The sequence below is a fragment of the Meleagris gallopavo genome, chromosome 7, assembly GCF_905368555.1.
Source record: "Meleagris gallopavo chromosome 7, MGAL_WU_HG_1.1, whole genome shotgun sequence".
Lineage (NCBI taxonomy): Eukaryota > Metazoa > Chordata > Aves > Galliformes > Phasianidae > Meleagris > Meleagris gallopavo.
The window spans coordinates 7,039,732-7,062,659 of NC_139410.1; the positions used below are offsets into that span (position 1 = coordinate 7,039,732).

At 42.4% G+C, this 22,928-nt stretch overlaps 1 protein-coding gene across 5 annotated transcripts in view; it reads right to left on the reverse strand.

The window, feature by feature from the left end:
- The window catches only part of AGAP1 (ArfGAP with GTPase domain, ankyrin repeat and PH domain 1), a 290,576-nt gene that overhangs the window by 114,692 nt on the left and 152,956 nt on the right, over positions 1 to 22,928 (reverse strand). For all 5 annotated transcript variants that reach the window (XM_010713236.4, XM_085228640.1, XM_085228638.1 and 2 more), the window contains one exon: positions 5,934 to 6,038. In XM_010713236.4, coding sequence (XP_010711538.1) covers positions 5,934 to 6,038 — 105 coding nt within the window. The remainder of the gene's footprint in view (positions 1 to 5,933; positions 6,039 to 22,928) is intronic.

Sequence of the window (22,928 nt, forward strand, 5' to 3'; positions counted from 1 at the left end):
GCCTCAGCTAGATTGCTGTTGATTAGAAAATTTTTCAGTTTTGACAAGCACTTAATGAACATAAATCGCTCCTTGATTGGTTTCCATTTGGGGCCACAGGCACACCTAAGAAGAAACAAAAGTCTCCAACTCCTCTCTCCACTTGCCCCGCATGGACCACAGCAACAAACCTATCTGATCCGGTTATGAGCCCCATGGAATATATTCATCAGATTTTCCTGCTAATGTAGACTTCCTCCCCTCGTGCACATAAACACGGGCATAATATCATTCTGCTTCAGAATATACAGTTAAGCTTAAGAAAAACAATGAAATGTTGTTTTCTGAGAAGAGCACAGAAATGAGAATGCATTCTGGAAAACACTGATCACTAAAGCACTTGTCCTGACAAACAGAAGGTCATCTTAAATCTCTTTTATTCAAACTGGGAGTCAAGAACATTACATTTCAGTAATAAAAAGCATTGACTGTATGCATACTACAATATCAATCAGTCCAATCAGCCATCTAGGGGCAGCAGCAACACTTTCAACACAGAAGCAGCTTCAAAAAAAAAAAAATTTTTTTTTTTAATGGACTGCTCATTTCCATGAAACGTTAACAAAACTCTGTCTGCACTTCACTCCTCATTCAGACTTTGTAACAAGAACTGCCGTAAAAGACAAATCGGAGTTTTACCATCGTGAGTAATTTATGAGGCATTTATATCCACAGCAGTTAGCTCTGCTGGACAGGAAGCTCTCATTTTATAAAACCTTGTGATTAATTAATAGCTTGGCTTTTGCCATTCGTTTGCAACTCGTTCAGATACCAAAATTTTTCCCTGTTTGTATTTTTTCTTTTTTTTGGAGGTGGGAGGGAAGCACAAGAGTGAAATAAATACATGCTTGCTGCTCTACTGCAAGTTTGCACAGCTCTGCAAGTAACAGCACTGTGTTTGCTACAATATCCCATGTTGATGATGTGACAAATCTTGCCCTCTGAAATGAGTGGACTTAAGGACAAGTGCTTCACACTCTCCTTATTTGTGCATTTACTGACCTGTGAACATCTGTAATGAATCACAGATGTGATTGTAAGTTGCTCTGAACAACCAGTTTTCCTCTCTTTTAGCGCAGACAGGGACTGCATATTTTAGGATTACTTCACACTGCTGACCATCCCTAACTAGTTTTATTCCAACTGAAGACAATGGTGCAATGGCAAGACAGTTTCTAGTCCGAGAGGACACAAAGCCAGGGTCAGAATAATTTGCCTTGACAGCTATCCCCAGTTATACATCTCACTTAAGGACCACAAACACATTCTAGGTTATATATCTATATTTATAAATCTTCTCTCGAACTTGAAAGAAAAGAGTTTGCCAGGAAGCTACAATGTAAAGGACCAACCTCTAAGTGTTACAGGTATGCCCCAATTTGCAAGCAAGCTCCCAACCCTCAATTTGTTCAGGAAAATTGTAAGGACTAAACAAGGTGAGAAACTACAAGACACCTAGGCACAGGGCATTTTAATCTGCCTTCTATTTCTCACCAATGTTACTCTTCCTTAAGGAAGTGTCCAAGCAAGAAAGCTCTACTGAAAGGCCAGGCCCCACCACACAGCGCCAAAGCTTTTTGCAGGCCCAGAGCTGGGCCTGGGTTACATCAACTTCTAGGAGGATGTGTCCTTATTGCATACTTTTGGAGCCTTTGTGCAAAGTGTAGTCTATTTGCCAGGCCGAAATTTCTTTTGTTTGGTTGAAATACATTCACTTTACCTGATTGTAAAAAGCCACTAATGTGACCTCTGAGGCGACGTACGTGGGCTGCCCATCCAGTCAGCATTGCTGTGAAGAGTTTTAAAATCGTGGCTACTGTCAGATTAATGGAGCAGAATTACATGTGTGAATTCACATACTTCTCACAGAGATGAAGGACAGATTTCTCCCCTTAATCACTGCTACCATTCTACACCCCTTAGCAGTTCACCCCCCTAAATAAAAAAGGGGCAGCCATGATGATGAGGACGCAACAGCAGAAAATGGACATCCACAGCTAAAGCTTTTGTCATCTACTGACCTGTGGCATGGTGGCGAGTGTCCAGGAGACAGACAATGGTGAAACACCATCGATTCATCAGGATGAGGCTTAGATAAAGAAGCCGAGTGCAGCACTGCCCAGCAGGTATCCTGGCGAATACATTTCAGGAGCCCTTACACATGGCATTCTGCCATTAAAAGCCAAGAGATGCCTAGACAAATTCCCATGGGTCCCTTTGGGTAGGCTGACGCTGAATTTGTCAGCCAGAATTTTAGTCATCCACTCAATGGCTATACTCCAGAAGTGTATGATGAATAGGTAGCTATGGTGAACTTTGAAGCCTGCGGGTCAAAGTTCTCTCTCATTATCCCCACCATTTTCTATTGGCACAGCTCCTCAGCATCCCAAGGGAAGGGAAGGTTTAAGGCTCTTGAAAAAAACTGACATGACCAAGTCAGGAAACAGTAGGGTGCTTATGTACATATATTTTCTTTCCCCATTCTTCTCTTCCCCCACTTTCTTAAGAAGAAGGGATATGAATTTAGCTATTGTGTAAAATGTCAACCTGGCAGCATTCGTAGTTATTTAGCAGGCACAATACAGCACTCATTTCAACACGCTGTGCTGCCAAGCAGGCCTGACCCTTCCACAGATACCTCCTCTGTAAGTAGGATACCAGTTTGATTTTCACACCCCACCCAAAATCCTTCCATTCTGTAGCCAATCCTTGAGTTAAGAGGACAACAGTACTGATTTTTGCAACACAGACTATTTGCTATATTAAAAGCCACTGTCTTCGTGCGTGACTTGCTGTGGAACACACCCAACAGAAAACTGACACACTGGTGGCCAAGTCTCAAGCGGTATCTAAGTACAGTACCCAATAACAGCTATTAAATATTGTAAAAGCTTCTTCCAAAGTTGGGGTTCAGTAAAATTCTGCATTCTGACTCAAGCTACGATTTAGAAAGACTAAATTATGTTTTAAATTTATTCCTTCCTACCACCACTAGAGGCCAGATCACCACTCACTTCACAGACTTACAACTGCCAAGTGTTGAACAACCAACAGTAGCTTCGGACCTGAAATAACACCTATCTCTCTCACAGGTGAGATTAGCACCACGTCTCTTCACGAGTTTAGATGGATGGCTAACGAAAGTTAGGATGGCTAACTCTTTATTTCATCTACTTGATGGAAGGTTGGTAGGAATAAAGTCTTATTTTTCAAAAAGCAAACAGCAGTGCAACCACAGCCTTAGAAATTCATCAGCTTACTGAGTTTGGCGTGAACAAATGAAACAAACAGAGAGAGTTCAGCAAAACCTAGCAAAATCAAGCCAAAAACACCTTATCAGAGTCTTGTTTGAGGAAAACCAAACACTGGGCAATCTCCAAGCAAAAATCCTGACTTTCTTGCTCCCTTACCCACAACACTTTGTACAAATTGTACTGGGAGTCCAACTGACTTGGAGCATCTGGTCCTACCTCTTCGTCCACACTAGTTTGCACAGGATAGGGAAAAAGCTACTCATGTTTCCAATCCCAGCAGAGGAGGCTGACACAGAAGCAATAAGGTGATAACAAGACAAAATTGCCAGGTCAGCCCTGCACTGTTTTTCAGGTGGAGGCTTCTAACTTATAAGGACATGTTAAAGCAAGCAGCAACAGTATCAGGAACTGCAAGGTGCAAAAGGGGAATATGGTAACTGATGGATGTACGAATTGCCCAATGCATAAAGAATGCTCCGCAGAGTATATTAACAACAGCTATCTGACACAAAGTAGTTCACTGGCAGTAATGAAATGCACTCAAGTAGCGCAGTGACTCTTGGAAGGCTAAAATCAATGGAATTAAAACATTAAGACGCATCATTTATAATACAAATCACATCACAGGAAGATTTTAACATGACTGAGCAGAAGCACAGATATTCCTAGAGAGTGAGTTCAGCACAGGTGTCTGCAGAAGACTCAGAACAAGCACTAGGCTGTCTCCAGCAGCATCCTGTCAACTAGGAGCTGTACGATCCCCCACTACTACCCACCAAAATGCAGCCCAGGGAAAAACAGTGTGTTACAAACTCCTCTAAGAAAGGTCTGAGCAAATGGAAATACAGAGACATGTACCTTTTTCTTGAGAGTGGGGGGGCACAGTGGGGATAGAGGGAAACAATTACAGGCTAGTAATTACTTCTTCTTTAAATGGATTCTCTCTAATCTCCAATGGATTTACCTCTAATCTCAAAGTAATTACCTCTAATCTCAATGGATTCTCACTCAGGGGAAGACTAAGCAGCTCCAGTGAAGCCTAGAGAGAAGTACTCTATTGTCTGTGAGAAGCAATGAAAAACTAACATATGTTCCCAGGAAGCTCAGGAACAATAGAGCACTTACAGAGCGCGGAGGGGACGTGGGCGCAGACAAGGCAGCCTGCCTGCTCTCTGCTCTGCCCCAGAGTGGCCATCACAGCCTCAAGGGAGCACATCCGGAGGATCCACTGTGGGCTGCTCAAAGGCACGCGGTATCCGTGCTGCCAGCAATACCCATATGTGATTTAGGTATTTCAGGGTTGCTTCTCAGCAGCATTCCCCCAGATTAAACAGGCTAAAAATGGCCAATTCGGCCAGACAGTCCTGTCCAGGTTTGTGAAAGGGAGAAAAGAGAAACTCAACAATAACTTGCCCTGGACTACACAAGTTGAGGGGCAACATTTCAGATGGAAAGCAGCAATCGCTTGAATTGCTAGTATCACTTACTAATTTTTAGGAAATAAGGAAATAATATGAGAAACTATAGCAAAGCACTGTTATGGCAAGAAGTGAGACTGAATTCTTGCGGTAGGCCAGAGAAAATCCTAATATTCATCCCTCAGGAAACAGCAAGTTGGTGCAAACACAGCATCAGCACAACCACGCTCCTGAGACATCATCTATCTGAAGCAGCTTTCTGACAGGTCCACACATTCAAACTCAAGAACATATCCACAGAAATACATCCATTCAAAACCTTGAATTTTACTCCTTACTGAAAAAAGTAAAATAAAATTGTCTAGAAACTCAAAATGATAGCAATAGGTGTCAAATGGCCCTAAAATGTTACACCTGGTCACCCTCTGATTTCCATACGGGGTATGGTGATGAAATATAAGACCCAGGACAATCCCAAAGATCTCGGTGAGGGTCATACTATGCTCATACTATGCTTCCTGAGTTCTACTCTTGCCTGCAATACAGAGCAAGTGAAAGAGCTGGGAAATCCCCATGTTTCAAAATCCATTGTCTTCTGAATTGCTCTAGCATGGAAGGAGCTCTGACAAATCACATCTTTTCTCATGCTGACATGGCTGGGACTCACGGGCTGGGCTAGTCTTGAGTCAGACACCTGTGCTTCTTCCTTCCCCCAGATCAAACCCACAGATGGTGTTCTACACACAGACAGGATCCTTGGGCAGAGATAACAACAGAGACCTTCATGTGAAAATGCTGTATGGCACATTTTAATAGCTATGTCATTTTCAAAAGGCTGTTCAGAATTACCTTCTGAATAAACCACAACCATTGCACACTGACAAATACCAGAAAACGTACCTAGTCTTAACTATGTCTAGAACATTTTTCCTTCTAAAATGCTTCCATAGTTTTCTTAATTGACAGCAAGTCCGTAAGGACATCAGCACAAAGTAAAGGCTTAAACAGGGCACTTGGAGGAACTGGGCTGTACATACTGAGTTTCAATGCAGAATTTGATTTCCAAATACACAGTTTTGAGGGGATGGGAATGGAATAAAGCAAGAGAAAGAACTTTCTCCACCAAACTGCACTCAACAAAAACGTGCCCAGATGAACTTGCTACCACTGCTTCACCAGAGCTGGACAGTTGCTGAAGGTACAGAGAGCATGGAGTACTTACATGTAAACTAGGATGATAGGTCAGCACACCGTTGTCGCACAACGTCACGTATTTCTTCTTCCACTCTTTATTCAGTGACTTGCCACTTCGCTTTAGCAGCATACCCTGTTGCAGGAAAAAAAAAGAAAAAACATTAACCACTATTTCATACACAGAAAAGAGTTAAATCCTTGTGCATTCCTCAGGAAGGCAGATTTTAACATGAGAAGATGCCTCACTGTTCCATAGACAATATTCAACCCACAGATCAGTGATGAATTTCAACCATCAGTATTTGAGAGTAAAAGTCATCATCATGTTTGAACAGACAAGGACTGGTGTGTGTACCAAACTGCTGTCAGCTTAAAAACAGAAATTCACTTAGAAAAGCAAAATGTAGCTTCTTATAGTACAAAGTGATGGTAAACCAAACCACTCTTTAACAATCTGTGATTCCAAAATCACGTGAGAAGGCAGCTCTACGATGAATTCATGCAGTAATCTTGTTGTTGTGGGGAATGTTGTAGGAAGCCCAGTGTGGGCACCAGGACGTCTCAGCACACACGGTACTGCCACAAGAAACACTCTGATCTGACTGATCAGGTTTGCATAAAAGCATTCACTCACATCTGTTTCATAAATGCATGTCCCAAGGCCAAATGGACATGGGGCACTTCTGTGCCTTCGCACGATGAGAACTCTCCCTGAGCACATTTTTCCCTCCCTCAATGCCAGCTGTTGCAAATTTCAGCTGAAGTCCCTTGTCGCAGCCCATAGGAACTAATAACTCTCCTTCTGCAACCACGGAGATGATCCCTAAGGGAAATCAAAGTTCACAACCGCCTTTTCCTGGACACACAGGCTTGGAACAGAACTTCAGTGAGCAGCCCTTCTCAACTCAAAGCGATCTGTGGATAGGACTGTAAATAAAAGCTTGTGTGAGAGGACTGAATTACAAACCCCGAACTTTCTGACCATCTGGGGGTCAGGTTCCTTTTTGTGTGCCATTCTTTGCTACATTTAGGTGGCTCAACCTCAAACTTTTACAAAACAGAGCGGGGCTTCTGAAACTATTTCTCATAAAAGCTTCTGCAAGTGTGAGTTACACATTCCAATTACTGCCTTCTCGTGGTTAGAGACGTTGTTTTCTTCCATTAAAAATGAAAGCTTATTTCTGCCTTTGACTCCTATGTTTGTCTATAGTAGGTGATCCGTCACTTCACCTTTCCCATCTTTTAAACCTCACCTATAGCGCAGTCGCTCACATGTAGGGGCACCCAATTTTAGTTATAGCCATGCTATATGGATCAAAAATTACTCTCCCAAAGCTGTTTCCCTGTGCCGGTTCTGGTGCGTTTGTTCTTCAGACCTTTTAATGGGGAAAAAGCCATAAGAATCACAACTGTCTTTCCTTTTTCCTTGCCTTTTTTGTTGTTGTTGTTGTTGTTTTTTGAAGTCTTGAAGAAAGTAGAAATATATTTCACACCTTTTTACCGTTCAGTGCTATAAAGAAAACATATCACTACTTATGTAATTTGGAGTTCATGCCAATTATAAACTCCACTCACTGCAAAAGAAACCACCTAAACGAATGGCTGCCATCCCCACTGTTTGCGGGAGGATGTTTTTTTGACAAATATGTTTTTTTTTCTACTGAGAATAGGACGCAAATAATAGGATATTCACATAGAAAATTCATAATGATTTTTACTACATGGTGATCTTGTTAGGGGAAATGGTTTTAAGTTGATGGAGGGAAGATTTAAGTTGGATGTCAGGGGGAAGTTCTTCATTATGAGAGTGGTGAGGTGCTGGAACAGCTGCCCAGAGAGGCTGTGGATGCCCCGTCCATCCCTGGAGGTGTTCAAGGCCAGGTTGGATGGGGCCCTGGGCAGTCTGGGCTGCAATTAAATGTGGAGGTTGGTGGCCCTTCATGCAACAGGGGGTTAGAGATCCATGATCCTTGGGGTCCCTTCCAATCCTGGCCATTCTGTGATTCTGTACCTAGGTGTGAACTACAAAATTCTGGTTTGGGATTTAAATAAGGAACTAGTTATTCAGAATGGGGTTTTCATCTCACTTCTAAAGTGCAGTTTGGTGCTCTCTTTTAAAAAATTACTCATTGTTAAATGTGCATCATCTATTTGTATCAATCCAACCAATCAGACTTCCTGATCTGTTTCTTAAGGATGCATCAAATAATATAATTTTTGTATTATCTGAGAACCAAAATATATCTTCCAATATCTGTGAACAAAAGCACTGTGAATACATGAAGCTAACAAAGTGTTAGGAAGCAGAGGAGCACATCAGCCACGCTTCTTTCTTTATCCCCCCAAGGCCAGAGACTGCCACTTTGTCTGCAATAATTATATAGAATGGTCTGGAGAAATGCTCTTAGTATCGGAGTTTAGATCTGCTATAAATGCACTTACACTAAACTTAGAAAAAAAGAAAAAAGTAAAAATGGCCTAAGTACGACAAGAAATGCTACTCATAGAAAAGAAACACAAAAACAAAACAACAACAAAAAAACACCTTCTGTCACATTATGTCTACTTTTAAGTTGCATCAGATTCCCTGCCTGGAAGCAGAGTTGGCTATTAGGAACAATTTCTTCCCAGAAAGAGCAGTGCTGCAGTGGCACAGCTGCCCAAGGAGTGCTGGGGCTCCCTTGAGGTGTTCCAGAACTGTGAGGATGTGGCACTGAGGGATGTGGGCAGTGGGCATGGTGGGGTGGGTTGGGATTGGACTTGGAGATCTTAGAGATCTTTTCCAATCTGAGTGATTCTACAAGTCTATGAAGCAAGAGGGACCTTGGATCCTACTGACTCCTGGTGCCTTTGGCAAGCTGGTGGACCCCAGCCCCAGCACACAGCAAAAATCCCATTGCACCTTACAGCTAGGCAGTCAGGGATTAAGGGAATCAACTCCATGTTCAAAATTCTACGTTGCTTCTCATATTATTATCAACCAGATTACATTATTTCTCCTAATCTGTACGAAACCTTTGCTTACGTTCCTCCATCTGCGCTTCTAGCACTTCATTCAGCCCTCGAGATTCAACACTACAAATGTAACACCTCCGATTTGCTCAGAAACTGAGAAGAATTTAACACTTCAAATCAAATCTTACCACCTTCTCTCCAAAACTGCAATTCTGACTCTAACAGAGCAACGCTGCTCCTAACAGCCAGTGCTAGCTGTATTTCTAATGAGTGACAAGAAATATGCTCCAGTAGAGAGCACCAACTTCACTCCTTGACTTTTCCCAGTGAATGGCACCGCTCTACAAAGAAAACAGAGAACTGTCTGTATGTATGGCAATCTCTTTATTAGTAATGTGTATGCTACGTCTAGTCCCAGGAGGTCATTGCAAGCCAAAAGCAATGTTAAGTGTACAAGCTTTAAATAACTTACAAAGTTAATGTAATGAATGTAAGTGTTATCTGAAATCCATCACTCAGTGGCTTGCTGTAGCCTCAAGCTGTGATAAAACACCACTCATAAATTTATATTAAAACTCTGTTCAATAGCAATTATTTACCAACAAAGATTTATTGATTGCATTTGCTGTTAGAGACTGGGGCCCTAACTGAGTCAATCAGCTCACGTTGTTGAGCTTCAGGGCACCAGAAGTTGCAGACTGCCGTCAGGCTCTGCAGCCAGATCATTACAGGGACTACAAGCAGCTAATGAAGGGCCCCCAGCGTGGGATCACTTGCTCTGGTGGCACCAGACCACTGGCCAAGGGACCGCTGCTTGTAGCACACACACATCACCGGGATGTAGGGTGAGCAGCTCAGTGCCCCAGACACCTCCTGCGAGCTGCAAACCTTGCTTACAAACGAAGGCGAATGGGGAAATGATTTGGAGTTTGTTTCATGGGAATATCTTTCTAAGCAGCAAATTATCAGCATTTAAAAATGACCTCTCAAGGTTGTATAACATTGCATCAAAGATGCTGGCAAGGGAGCCTGCAGAAGAACCAACACCGGTGGGCAAAAACCTCCTTTGCATTCCCTGCTGTGCTCCACTGCATTTCTCTAACTTTCTCGTGTATTTTGGATTTCCCAGGGGCCAAGAAATGAAAAACGTTTCACAAACATTTGTGTTGTGTTTAACTGACTGCAGGTTTCTTCTGCATTGGCTCCAGCTCCAGCACGTGACTGTGTAGTGATTTTAAGGAGGGTTTGGTACATCTGATTTTTCCTGGCATGCCAAGTCAGGACCCTCTAGAAGTCTGTAGGCACAGTCAAGATTGTACCTGCTGAAAAAGAGCAATACTTACATTTCTATTTTCTTGTGGGAGCTTATAGCACTGCCACAGCCGAGGCACAAGCATCACACAGCCTATTTTTTCCCCTCTTAATTTTAAGCCAACCCCATACTGTTACCCTGATGCTGTTTTGACAGAATGAAATATGTAATCTTGCTCTTAATCATTAACAGCATAAACTCTTCATTTTCCATTCAGTGCTATGAATTTTCTACATGAATTTTCTATCATTTGCATTGCATTCACAGAAGAAAAAAAACACACTTGTCATAAAAAACAACACCTCAAAAACCTCACCCAAACAATTGGGTTAGCAACCATTCACAGTCAGGATCACAAGCAATGGCTACATACGAATTCTGGTTAATACAGCACTCCCTTCTTTTAAATTGCTTAACATCATAAACGAATGCTGGCAAACCATTCAGGTTTGCATTACTAACCAACACTGTTAGCCAGCTGGAAGCACTGGGACCAATGTAGCTTGTCCTAAAACATGAGATTATTTCTTACCTGATGATTTTTGCTTCTAGAATATTTAACTTCAACAGCTTCAGAGTCTTAAAGCTCATTCTTCACCACACAATTGTCACCAGCTCAAATACTTGCACACTACAGTTGAAAGATCACAGCAGCTACTGCTCTCTCCAACAACGTGGGTATGCAACCAAACCTCTGGGATATAAATATGTTTGGAATCCTTATGTAGGAAAGCAACTGTTCTTTTTTTCCTCTCCTGATTTCCCAGATTTAAGTCTTCTCTCCCCAGGCGATTCAGGGAAAGGTGGTTGGTTTTATGAATTACTAGCTATGAAACTGCTTAAGCTTTTTAAAATTGGAAACCTGTAGTAAATGTATCTTAACACTAACAGGGCAATAGGGCTCAGTGCAGCCACAGCTTTGACTTGGACCAAGAGACACTACTTTTGCTGTAATTTGAAGAACCTGCAGCACAGAAGTTTCCAAACTCTCGGTACATTGGCTACTATAAAAAAAAATTAAAAACCTTTACTAAGAAAATCATCCAAATGCAGACAAGGAAGTGTTAAAAGTTCATTGCAGCTCCAGCAGTGGGGAGTGGTACTGCCAGCAAAGAATGAATTCCTCAGCACTAAAGACATAACAAATCAGAAGAAAAAGCACAATCATTACTGTCATTGCATTTATACTTCTAATACCTGGTCCAGCAATGTAACCCAAAGGAGCCCCCAATACAAGAAAGACAGAGAGCTGTTAGAGAGGGTCCAGAGGAGCCACAAAGATGATCAGGGGACTGGAGCACCTTCCTTACAAAGACAGGCTGAGGGAGCTGAGTTTGTTCAGTCTGGAGAAAAGAAGGCTGCAGGATGACCTCACTGCAGCCTTTCAGTACCTAAAGGGAGCCTACAAACTGGAGGGGAATCAACTCTTTGAAAAGATAGATAATGGTAGGACAAGGGAAATAGTTTTAAGTTGAGGGAGGGAAGATTTAAGTTGGATGTCAGGGGAAGTTCTTTACAGAGAGAGTGGTGAGGTGCTGGAACAGCTGCCCAGAGAGGCTGTGGATGCCCTGTCCATCCCTGGAGATGTTCAAGGCCAGGTTGGATGGGGCCTTGGGCAGCGTGGTCTGGTATTAAATGTGGAGGTTGGTGGCCCTGCATGTGGCAGGGGAGTTGGAGATTCATGATCCTTAAGGTCCCTTCCAACCCTGGCCATTCTGTGAGTCTGTGACTTAACCTGCTAACTGCGGGTAATGGATGAGTTCCTCCAATATGCAGCCAATAATTCTAAGGCACAATCTTGCACACTGCAGCTGCAGGGCTGCTTTTTAAAGGGCAGGGTACGTATTTTCAACATGGCATGGCCAAACACTCCTGAGGATTTGGCTGAGCGCAGGAAGCAACTCATCTGTCTTGCAAGTGATGGAGAAGAGATGATCACACTGTAATTCATGGACAGGAAGCCACCAAGTGGCACACCACACTCACACACCTAACTATAGGTAAACTATATATGTTTATGAGGCAAACAGATGATCTTGGAAGAACAGTCACACCAGTGTCCAAAGAATTTGAATGGAAAGCTGAATAACCAGCCCTGCTACAGCATCCTGATGGAGCAATAAGCACAGTGCTATTGCAGAGTACAGCAGGTACAAAGGAATGCCTGCTTGCACAATGGATAGAAATACTAAACTTTGTAGAAAACACAAGAGTAGTACAAACTGCATACAGTTTTATTTAGACAATTATATATTTAGGGCAAATCACTTGCTCTGAACCCAGTTAGCACTCTGAATGAGACATGTTCCTTAACAAGTCACAATATTTTTCCACCCTACAGTACACAGAAGCTCTGTTGCCTTCTAAGGTTTCTTCCATTTGCTGGACTGTGAAAAAAAAATTAAAAAAAAAAAATCACAGTCCTTAATAATCTCAAGTAGTCGGTTTATTAACCCCTTGGCACTGGCAGTTGTGGTTTATCCTGACACCAACGTCAGAGTGCTGATGTGCAATGCACTGCGATGCAAATCATTATCTTAGCGTGGGAGAAACCCGACAGCTGATGCCAAGGGGTCTGAGTCAGTAGTACAGCAGCCAGCAGCTCTGTTTGAACTGTTACCTCTTGCTGTGGCTCAGCATCACACACTGTGCTCTAACGACTGGACACAAACGGAGTAAGCATCTACACAAATCAGCGTGCTGAAACGCTGCTACCTGGGCTAGAATTAAGGGAAAAACACAATTTTGGGAAACTGCTTAAGTACAAGCACACATTACAGCATGGCATGGCTAATTTGGAAAGAGCTAGGAGAGCAAACTATTCATGGCTGTATGAAACAGCTGCATGGCCAGGCGTGAGAAAGAAGCAAAGTAACATTTCAATTTTTTTTGTTGTTGTTGGTTTTTTTTTCCCCAGAAGAAACAAACGCAGCACTGAGGGGGAATGAAATCAAAAAGGGATTCATTGTGCACACACTGCAACTTCTGGGTAGCTGGTACAGCTCTCGCTACAGCAGCGCTTCGTCTCCTGAACCCAGAAATTCTCTTTACCATATTTTATATAAAGTAGAGCTTTGTTAGGGGGAGGGGGGTCCATGGGAGAAAGCCATGAAAAGCTTAAAAACCAATTTTAACTTTCTATCCTGATACTATAGTGTTTCCATAGAAACATCAGGAAGACCACTTAAGAGAAGCTTTTTTTTGTAGCCATGTTTGGCACCATACCCCTCCCCTGGACAACCTATTATTTCACAAATGGATGCTTTCTGCAGCTTGTTCTGTGCAGGCTCCGATGAAGGGGGGAAGAAAAAGAATACTGGATCCTTAACCAGTTCCCTTGTGGCACCCTCCCTTTTTTGTTGGTAATATTTCTGTCATTCTGCCAGGGTATATGGTACAAAGGGTTACACTTTAATTGAGCTGTCAGCATCTCCAACAATCCTATAAAACTCCGATTATGCACGGCAGGGTTAGTGACACACTTGTTATTGTGGATGCCCTATTTGCTAAACCCGAGCCCCCCCCTCACAGGTCACATAACCCACGCGACCTTCCTGTCATTAGCCGCGTCTATTCCTACCTCACCGCTGTGAAAATCACACAAGCGAAGGCTTCAAAGCCCTTGCCAGGACTGAATTCGACCAGGAGCTAATCACCCACAAATCCAGCTCAAATGGCAATAATTGGCTAAACTGCTCACCTCTCCAGAGCTCAGCAGTAATTTGGGATAATAAAGAAAAGAATTATTCAGCTAACTGCCCTGAAATGTATGCTTTGTGACCGACACACTTCACATTTTAATAATGATGGACACAAAATCCAATTTAATGCAGCATCTCCTGAATAACAAAACCAAGAACGTCACCAGCAAAAAAAAGTGGTGGGCTTTTTCTTTTCTTTTTTTAAAAAAAACCTTGTTCCATATCATTGTGCAGAAAAGATCCACACTTTATATTGTGAAATTTTGGGACCACAAAGGTCTTCGTGAGTAACCCTCTGAAAGTCTGTGCTACAACGCAGGGTTTTGTTTCTGTTTTTTTGTTTGCTTAGTTTTAAATCCAAAGGAGTGTCCTGCATTAAAAAACATATTTTTATGAAGTGGTTATACCTCTGCTCCTTAGTCTTTTGTTGGATAAGATAAAAATACTCTTTGTCCTACAGGAGAAGCATACCCTCTTCCTTCTCCTTAACAACATTTCCCGATGTCTCATTTTTCTTTGCTTTTACACCCTGTCCTCTACTCACAGGATCCTTGGTATCGCTCACTGCTTGCTGGGCAGGCAGTGATGCTCCTCGGGCTGCTTCATGATGTGGCCATTGCTGCAGGACTTGCTGAGGTTGTTCAAGGGCAGCAAGATCCTCCATCACTCTTCCTCCCCCCCCACCCCAAATGTTTTTCCTCAAAAGCCTCCTAAAACCAAAGAGAGAAATACACGTGTGCATGCATGTGTATACATCCATGTGTTTCACTCAGAGAAATGGGAATGAAGACGGCTCCTTCAGAGATACAGCTAGTATGTTAGATAATTGGTATCCTCTCACCATTACAGCAGGCAAAACACTATGAAAGTCAGTGAGAAAACATTCCTTTAAGCGACTCACTTGATCTGCTGATGGAAATTGTACTAACTGAATTCACATCTCCCAGACACAGAGCCGACGCGGTCACTGAAGAGTTACAGAATGTACTCCTAATTCCGGAAGCCCGTCAGTGATGTTCTGCTCCACACCAGGCATATTTCCATGCTGGCCTCACAGAAAGTGGCACCTATGGTGGGATTCTGAGGAGAAGACTTGGCAGTGTCTTTGCATGCTAACTGCCAAAACAGATCCCAAAATCAAGCGGTGGCAATTCTGCTTGCTTTGGAGATGGATCACAAGTGCTAGGTCTGTCTCAAGAAATTACTTCAGAAACTTTATAGCTCATTTGAGGTACGTACATACCTGCAGAGATTTAAAAGTGAATGAAAGGCAAATCAGAAAGAGCAGTCATAAGAGTATGCGTGCCAACAGGCCTGGGTAACAGGGTTACCTATTAAAATGGTCCAGTCAGACACAGCGCTGCTGGTTTTAAACTGCATCCTACTTCCCAAAGCTCATAAAACCATATTTCATGTTCTGAAAAGGTCAGAAATAGAAAATGGGAAATCCCATTTAGTCACAGCTACATTTCTTGTATAATCTGGATCATCTGAAGCATGATCTACCACAGGGATAGCTTCAGGAAGGATATTTTTACGTAACTGAAACTCATATGCAAACTTTTTTTTTTTCCTCCCATAGAATGGACTCTATTACCATTTTTCATGTTTTGTGTAAAAAGGAACAAATTGAAAGTCTACCCATACTCCATGTAGAGATGTCCAAGCAGGATACATGGGGGCTGTCCTGATGTTTAAGAGGACATGGGAGGAAGAGAGAAGGAACCAGCCTGTGATGATCTCTGGAGGCATTCAAGGCCAGGCTGGATGTGGCTCTGGGCAGCCTGGTCTGCTGGTTGGCAACCCCGCACGTAGCAGGGGGTTGAAACTAGATGAGCATTGTGGTCCTTTTCAACCCAGACCATTTTATGATTCTATGAAGAACCCAGCCTGTGATGGATGTTATACACTACTAACTATCACTAGCATTCAGATGAACATTTTGAAACACTTGCACTCTCAGTTTTCTCTCAGGAGAGATGAAAAAAGCCTTTAGATAAAAGTAGGATATCCCAAGACACAAGCGAGCAACCATATAACATGGCTGCTACAGACTCATTTGATCACTTCTCCTTTCCCACAGGAACCAAGCTTAACATTAATCAATGTAATTTCAAAATAAAGAATTCTGTTATTGTGTCAAAGTTAAAAATTTTAATATTGTTTTAATGTTAAAATCACTCCGGATATAATACTTCCTATGTAGTATATTTCATGCCTCATTTACTTTAACAGATATTAAGCTTCAGCCAACAATTAACTACTGACACTTTTTTTTCTTTTTAAACCAAGAAGATTCAGCGAATAAACTCAGGCACAACTTAGATTTATTAGATCGATGCTAATTCAGTGTTGCCAGTTTATTTGCTTTGTAGGGCACATCCATTCTCGAGAATGATAGGGTCATTTAATTTTAGCTAAATTAAAATTCAGATTTGAGCCACACAGCACATACTTTAGTCCAAAACTACTCTACGTGCATCAGTTTAAACCACAATTTTAACCATTAATTGTTTTTCATTTTTGTTTACCATATGAGATCACTTTCAAACATAACCATTTAAGTCAATACTTAAATGGTCTTTTGCACACAGTATTTGCTGAATTTATATTGATAAGAAAGCAGGGTACCAGGGCCCTTCACCAGCATTCTGAAAGCACTCCTCAGCTCTCCCTTACCCTTTTGGCCAGCCAAAGTCTAACCAGCAGAAGATATTCTTGATCACTACAATAACGAAGATGCCAGTGACTAAATTCTTTTGGAAGCTTCCACACCTAGAATTAGTTGGCATGCACAAAGGCTGGATCACACGGGAGGCTCCACAAACAGCATCCTATTAGCAACAGCACAAGGCCAATGGTCTGCTGCAAACATTTCTGGGAGTCCATCTGGTTGAGACATTCCTGGCACTATTAGATTTTTCACACGAAGCCTTGAGTTGATATCAACTCTTTCTGTGCAATCTGTAATACAAAGTACAAACTGCTTTGTCATACCTCAAGTATTTCATGCAGCGAGCACTCAACATTTCCATGTTCCACAGTACTCAGCAGCTACAAGATTTATCCTACGCTATATATATCTATCAATTAAAATTTAGGAGCCAATCCAAGATTTCCTAAAGAAAACCAAAAGATATTTCCAAAACCAGTAATATTCACTTTAAAAAAAAAAAAAAAAAGTCAAGATGCACACAGCATCTTTTTCCTGTAAGAAGAGCCATTAAATACGTGTTGAGCACTCAATTTTAAGCATGTACACACCATTACTAATATTTTGGTTTCACAGGCAACTGAGATCTAGAAGATCATACAACTGAATTGCTCTCCTTCAGAGCTTATTACTGTTGTATGAAGAGCACCTGGAAACCAGCTAGCTGGCAGGTGATACAGAAGAAGACCATGTTAACAAAAGGCAATTTATAAAGATCATTTATGGATTTCTGTGCACGGTTATTGGACTGTAGGATAGGTATAACATGTTGGAAATGTTATCCCTCACAAAATACAATCTGTTATTTGGGTAAGTAATCAGCCACCGACAAGACTAATTTTCAACCACCTTTTCCAGCTTCCTATAGATAAAGAATGTGTTTGTAAAGAAAAAGATTGTATAAATAAAAATGCAAGGTACACAGAGTGCGGCTAATGGGATTTGACGCTGGCTTTAATTTTAATGAAGAAAGTTGCCAGTAGCAACAAAACTGTCAGCAGCAGCCAAGCACCATTAATAAAGACCCAGACAACATTAGTGGCACGGCAACAGTACAAAAGGTTCCCCCCGGTTCATGCTGTGCTAAATTGGCTGCCCAATTTTTCTTAAGTGTCCATACTATTTAGAAGACAATTTATTAATTTTTGTCATCCATTGTCAGTTGACAGGCCATCATTTTGCATCCCGAATTTTAGATGAAAACTAATTGAAAAGCCTGGCAGTATTTATGAGGGGTATTATTTGTCAATTATGGCTGCTGCTGATAGTTGGTACTACCAACTCCAACACCCCGTGCTCCGGTATGTCAGATGGACTATTTCTCTGCATCTCAATGCTGGTTCTACAAAAGTGACAAAAAAGAATGAGCAAATCAGTTTAGAAAACTCGTTAAGGCAGAGGAGTTCGTCAGTGCCCTCCATGCATGCTGTGAGACCTCCAGTGGGGAAGACAGCACCAAAGTCCCCCAGGAAACCACAGCTTCCTCTCCAAGGTGCCCTCCTGGGAGAAAAATGCTCCCTTTGTTTTTTCCACTAACAGAACATATTTGCAAGTATGTCAAATTAAATTATCCTTGCAACTTTATCTGGACTGCCTAGCGCAAAGACAAACTTTCGCTGTCTTATAGCTGGCTTCCTCAAACAGCCTCGTTGAAAGTCTGAATGCCTCAAAGGCACTCAGAACAATCTGCAGCTCTAAAGGGGCAAATCTCGGCTCCAGTCATTCCAACTTTTGCCTTATTATCTCAAGTTTGCTTTTTAAAAGAAGTTCTGAAAACCTTTCAATGTTTGAAAACTTCCATCACTATCTCTTGTACATTCCAGGAGAATACCTAGATACCTAAATCTAGAGTTTTAGAAATAGTACTCCAGAATAGCAGAACTCTGTCTGCTTCCAGAGAGGCAGCGCAGCCCTCCAGTACAGCAGGATTGTGTGCACTGGGGAACTGCTACCCTCCTATTTGCTGTTACCAGGATCAGCACTTGTGCATTATTTCAGGAAGATGTTTATTTGCACTCATGACTGTTTTACCCAGTCATGCAGAAACATTTTCCTATCTGCCAAATACTGCAACTAAACATAACACAGAAACAATGGTCACAGACTGCTATCACAAATTAGAACAACAGCAACAGAAAAAAAAGTACTTGTCTGAAAACAGCAAAGCCGCAAGCAGTTACTCCATCCATCTCAAGGCCTCGTTTTCTCTGCTTTCTTTGCAGATTTGCTTTTCAAGCATCACAATGTTTTGAAGCTTCACCAGAGTGTATCACCACAGTGAACAAATGACAGAGTGATGCACAACAGGCATAAGGATTCTAGATGTATGTGAGACCAGATCATTCCTAAGTGCAGCTTAATTTTGCAGTAAGTGCATTAGTTAAGTGCCACTTCAATAAGACGAGATGAATTCAGGTAGGGGTGGTATTAAACATTCTCTGAGGAACAAAGAACGCTGTTTTCCTTCACCACAAGCAACTGAGAAGTCTTGAATTGAGCTGATCTCCTACACATACAGTCTTATCTGATTGCACAGTAAAGGAGTAGTAGAGAAGAACACACTGCATGGAGCTTTAAGCAACCTGATCCAGCGAAAGATACCCCTACCCAAGGCAGAGGGTTTGGATATTTAAAGGTCTCATCCAACCCAAATCATTGCCTTCTGTGTGTTCTACTCCAAACAAAAGACTTCCAATAGTAAGATGCATATTAATGCAGCATTTTTATTAGTCGTATGTATTTATGATTCCATGATACCTGTATTTTTTTACAAAAAACAGTCGATAACAAAAAACCCAGTTAAAAACATTAAGGATGTGAAAAACATTAAGGATGTTAAAAACATTAAGGATGTTATTCCACCAAAACCCACAAATTCTATGTAAACACTATCTGTATCTACACTGAACCAATGTTTTCAATCCAAACCTGTTTTCCACAGCTTTGTTCAGAGATACTTTCCAACATCCTATGCTTCAGACTCAAATTTAAAGCAAAATGTGTCATTTACTCCAGTCCTCATCAGTTCCCTTGAGTTAAATGTAATGCAAGCTCAGTTATCCTCCTGCATGAGATAACATAGTACAAGGTATCTGCATTCATACTTCATTTGAAATACAAATTCTCAAACTTCAGGAAAAAAAAAACGAATTGGAGCAGTTCTTACATTACACAGATGATCATTATCTTCCTCTAGTGTAGTCGTGCTTTGCCTTTCACAAGCATAAAACACAACTGAACACTCCACAACCTCCCTGGGCAGCCTGTTCCAGTGCTCCGTCACCCTCACCGTCAAGAAGTTCTTACGCACATTTGTGCGAAACTTCCTGTGCTGCAGCTTATGTCCGTTTCCCCTCGTCCTGTCTCCACGTACCACTGAAAAGAGACTGGCCTCACCGCTATGGCCGCCACACCTCAGATATTTATAAACCTGGATCAGGTCCCCTCTCAGTCGTCTTTTCTCAAGGCTAAACAGACCCAGTTCACTTAGCCTTTCTTCATAGGGGAGATGCTCCAGGCCCTTCACCATCTTTGTGGCCCTCCGCTGGACTCTTTCCAAGAGATCCCTTTATTTTTTGTACTGGGGAACCCAGAACTGGACACAGTACTCCAGATGAGGCCTTACCAGGGCAGAGTAGAGGGGGAGGATCACCTCCCTCAACCTGCTGGACACGCTCTTCTTAATGCACCCCAGAATGCCATTGGCCTTTTTGGCCACGAGGGCACACTGCTGGCTCACGGCCAACCTGTCGTCCACCAGGATGCCCAGGTCCCTCTCTGCAGAGCTCCTCTCCAGCAGCTCATCCCTCAGCCTGTATTGGTGCATGCAATTATTCCTCCCTAGGTGTAAGACCCTACACTTGCTTTTGTTGAACCTCATCCGGTTTCTTACTGCCCAGCTCTCCAGCCTGTCCAGGTCTCGCTGAATGGCAGCACAGCCTTCAGGCGTGTCAGCCAATCCTACCAACTTCGTATCATCAGCAAACTTGCTGAGGGTGAATTCACTTTAAGCTGCAAGATTCAAACCCACCCGTGTTGACTAACCACTAAGAGCACATAGGAAAATCCATGCATGTCATAAGAAGTTCCTCTGGCTGTACTGAAAGAAGGCATGAAGACAGCTCATCACCAGCAGAAAGATTACTGGATGCCAATGTAAGTTCTCACTTTTTCTTTACAGATTTAGCAAAAACAGGCCAGAAATGTTGGACAAACCACCTCGGTCAGGCATCTCAGCACCTTGTCCTAGTAAATGTCATCATGGTGAAAAACAATGTTTCTGATTGGAATTTCCCATGACAGTGCACGTCAAAAATCATAGTTCAGGTGTTTCCTTTACTCCTCCATTCAGTCATTTAGCAGAGGGTTACACAAAATTTTGCTTTCCCTTGCTTGGATTAAATACACATTTCGTGTAACTGTGGTGCTTCACAAACCACAAGCACTGCAGCACTGCAAGGTACACAAGGACAACCTCTCTGCTATTATTCCAAGATGGAACAGGTTTGTTCTGACATCGGTATCATCTCTCATGTACTCAGAACTGCCATCTTAAATGGAGGTTAACTAATATATTACTAAATTAACTTTCAAAAAGATCCTAGAGGGTTACATGCATATGCCCAAGGAAACCTCTGTTGCTCAAATCCACAAAGTTGAACTGAAAACAAATACTGCCACCAAAATGAGAAGAAAAAGGAAAGCTGTACCAGTCTACTTGAAAATAAAGGTGACCGCAGGTGAAGAACGCTTTATACAGTTTCTAAAAGATCCAATCCTACCTTACATCAAGAGACTTAGCTACATTCTCCACTCAGATTAAGAAGAAATAGTGCTCATTTGAAGCCCAAAATCAATATAAGACAGAGTGTCTCATCTCTAATTCAAAAACTCCAGATGAAGAGGAAACCCACAGACTTGTTCCTGAAAATTTTTCTACTCCAGCAGGTAAACCCATCTAAAAAAAACCCAGCTGAATGCCACAACCTACTGTAAACACAGCAAGAAAGCTCCTTTTCTCCAATGCATCCACAAAAGGAGAGCGCTTTGAGGATAAATTCGGCATCCAAACGCCCTTAATCTAGCTCAACAAGCAGAGACGTGACACCTTTCACCACCTTGATGCTCTTGAGATACGGATCTGAAGAGTGTGCCCCTACTGCAGGCAGAGCAGGTCAGCCCGCTATGCAATGGAGATAAGGCCACCAAAAGTATCAGCACGGAATCTAATTTATTTCCTCCGTATTGTTGCAGCGAATTGCACAGCAGGAGAAATTAAGGGCTCTTTGTAGCACCCTAACTTTCTGGAGGCACGCACCGTTCCGTGCCGCATCTCCCTCCTCCGCCTTTTTGTTGCGACGTGTCAGCAGCACATCAGGACTGCTCTCAGTGACTGCCCAACAGAGCTATCGGGAGCCCAATCTGGAGCTCACCTCCGCGTCCACTCCTCCTGCTAATTCATCATCCCGCGCCCGACAGCTGGCTGATTGGGAGCCACGCAGGACAATGAGGGCTGCGGCTGACCACCGCGCGGCTGCAGGGGGAGGACATGGCAGGCGCGGGCCTGGCCTAGGCCCAAGATAAGTGCTGGCTGTCAGAGCAAGGACAAAGAAGGGCAGGCCCTGGGGAGAGAAAGGAGATAAAAAAAAAAAAAAAAAAAAAAGAATCTCGACAACTGCTTTATCTGATGAGGGTTATGGCTAATTAATTATAAACTCAATTACCTAACCCTTACTTCAGCAGTCTCTATTCATTAAGAGATAAAAACCTGACTGACTGCTAACTTTCTCTTGCACACATGCACGCACACGGCACACTCGCCATGAATTTGCACACTTTAGAGCACAATTCCTTTAAAAAGATCTCCAAAAGCGTTCGTACTTGTCAACCTTGTCCTCACAGGATGGAACATTTCTCTTTTTTTCCCCCTACCACCCAAAGCACCCTCTGTGGCACCATGGGAGGGCCTGGCCTCCATGCTGTGCCTTGGCATTTAAAAGCAAAAACCAGACATTAAACAATAGACATTATGGACATCAAAGCCCCCTTTCACAGCCAAGTTTCTGCCTCCACGGGCTTCTGATCTATTTCACATTTCAAACTGAGCTTTTAATTTTGGGTGCTAAAAGTTGGGCAGTGTAGCTCACAGGTATCAACTAAACATTATTCTCTGAAAGCTCGAAGGTAGCCAGCAAAAATGAGCCCTGCTTAAAGAACAAGCTCTAAAAGCTCTTAACCAAGCTAAGGGCTGCTAGTAACCCAAACTGAATTTTGCATGTAACGCTTTAAAAGGCATGTTTTATCGCTATTCAGATTCCATTCCATCCAGTCTCCATTCCTGTG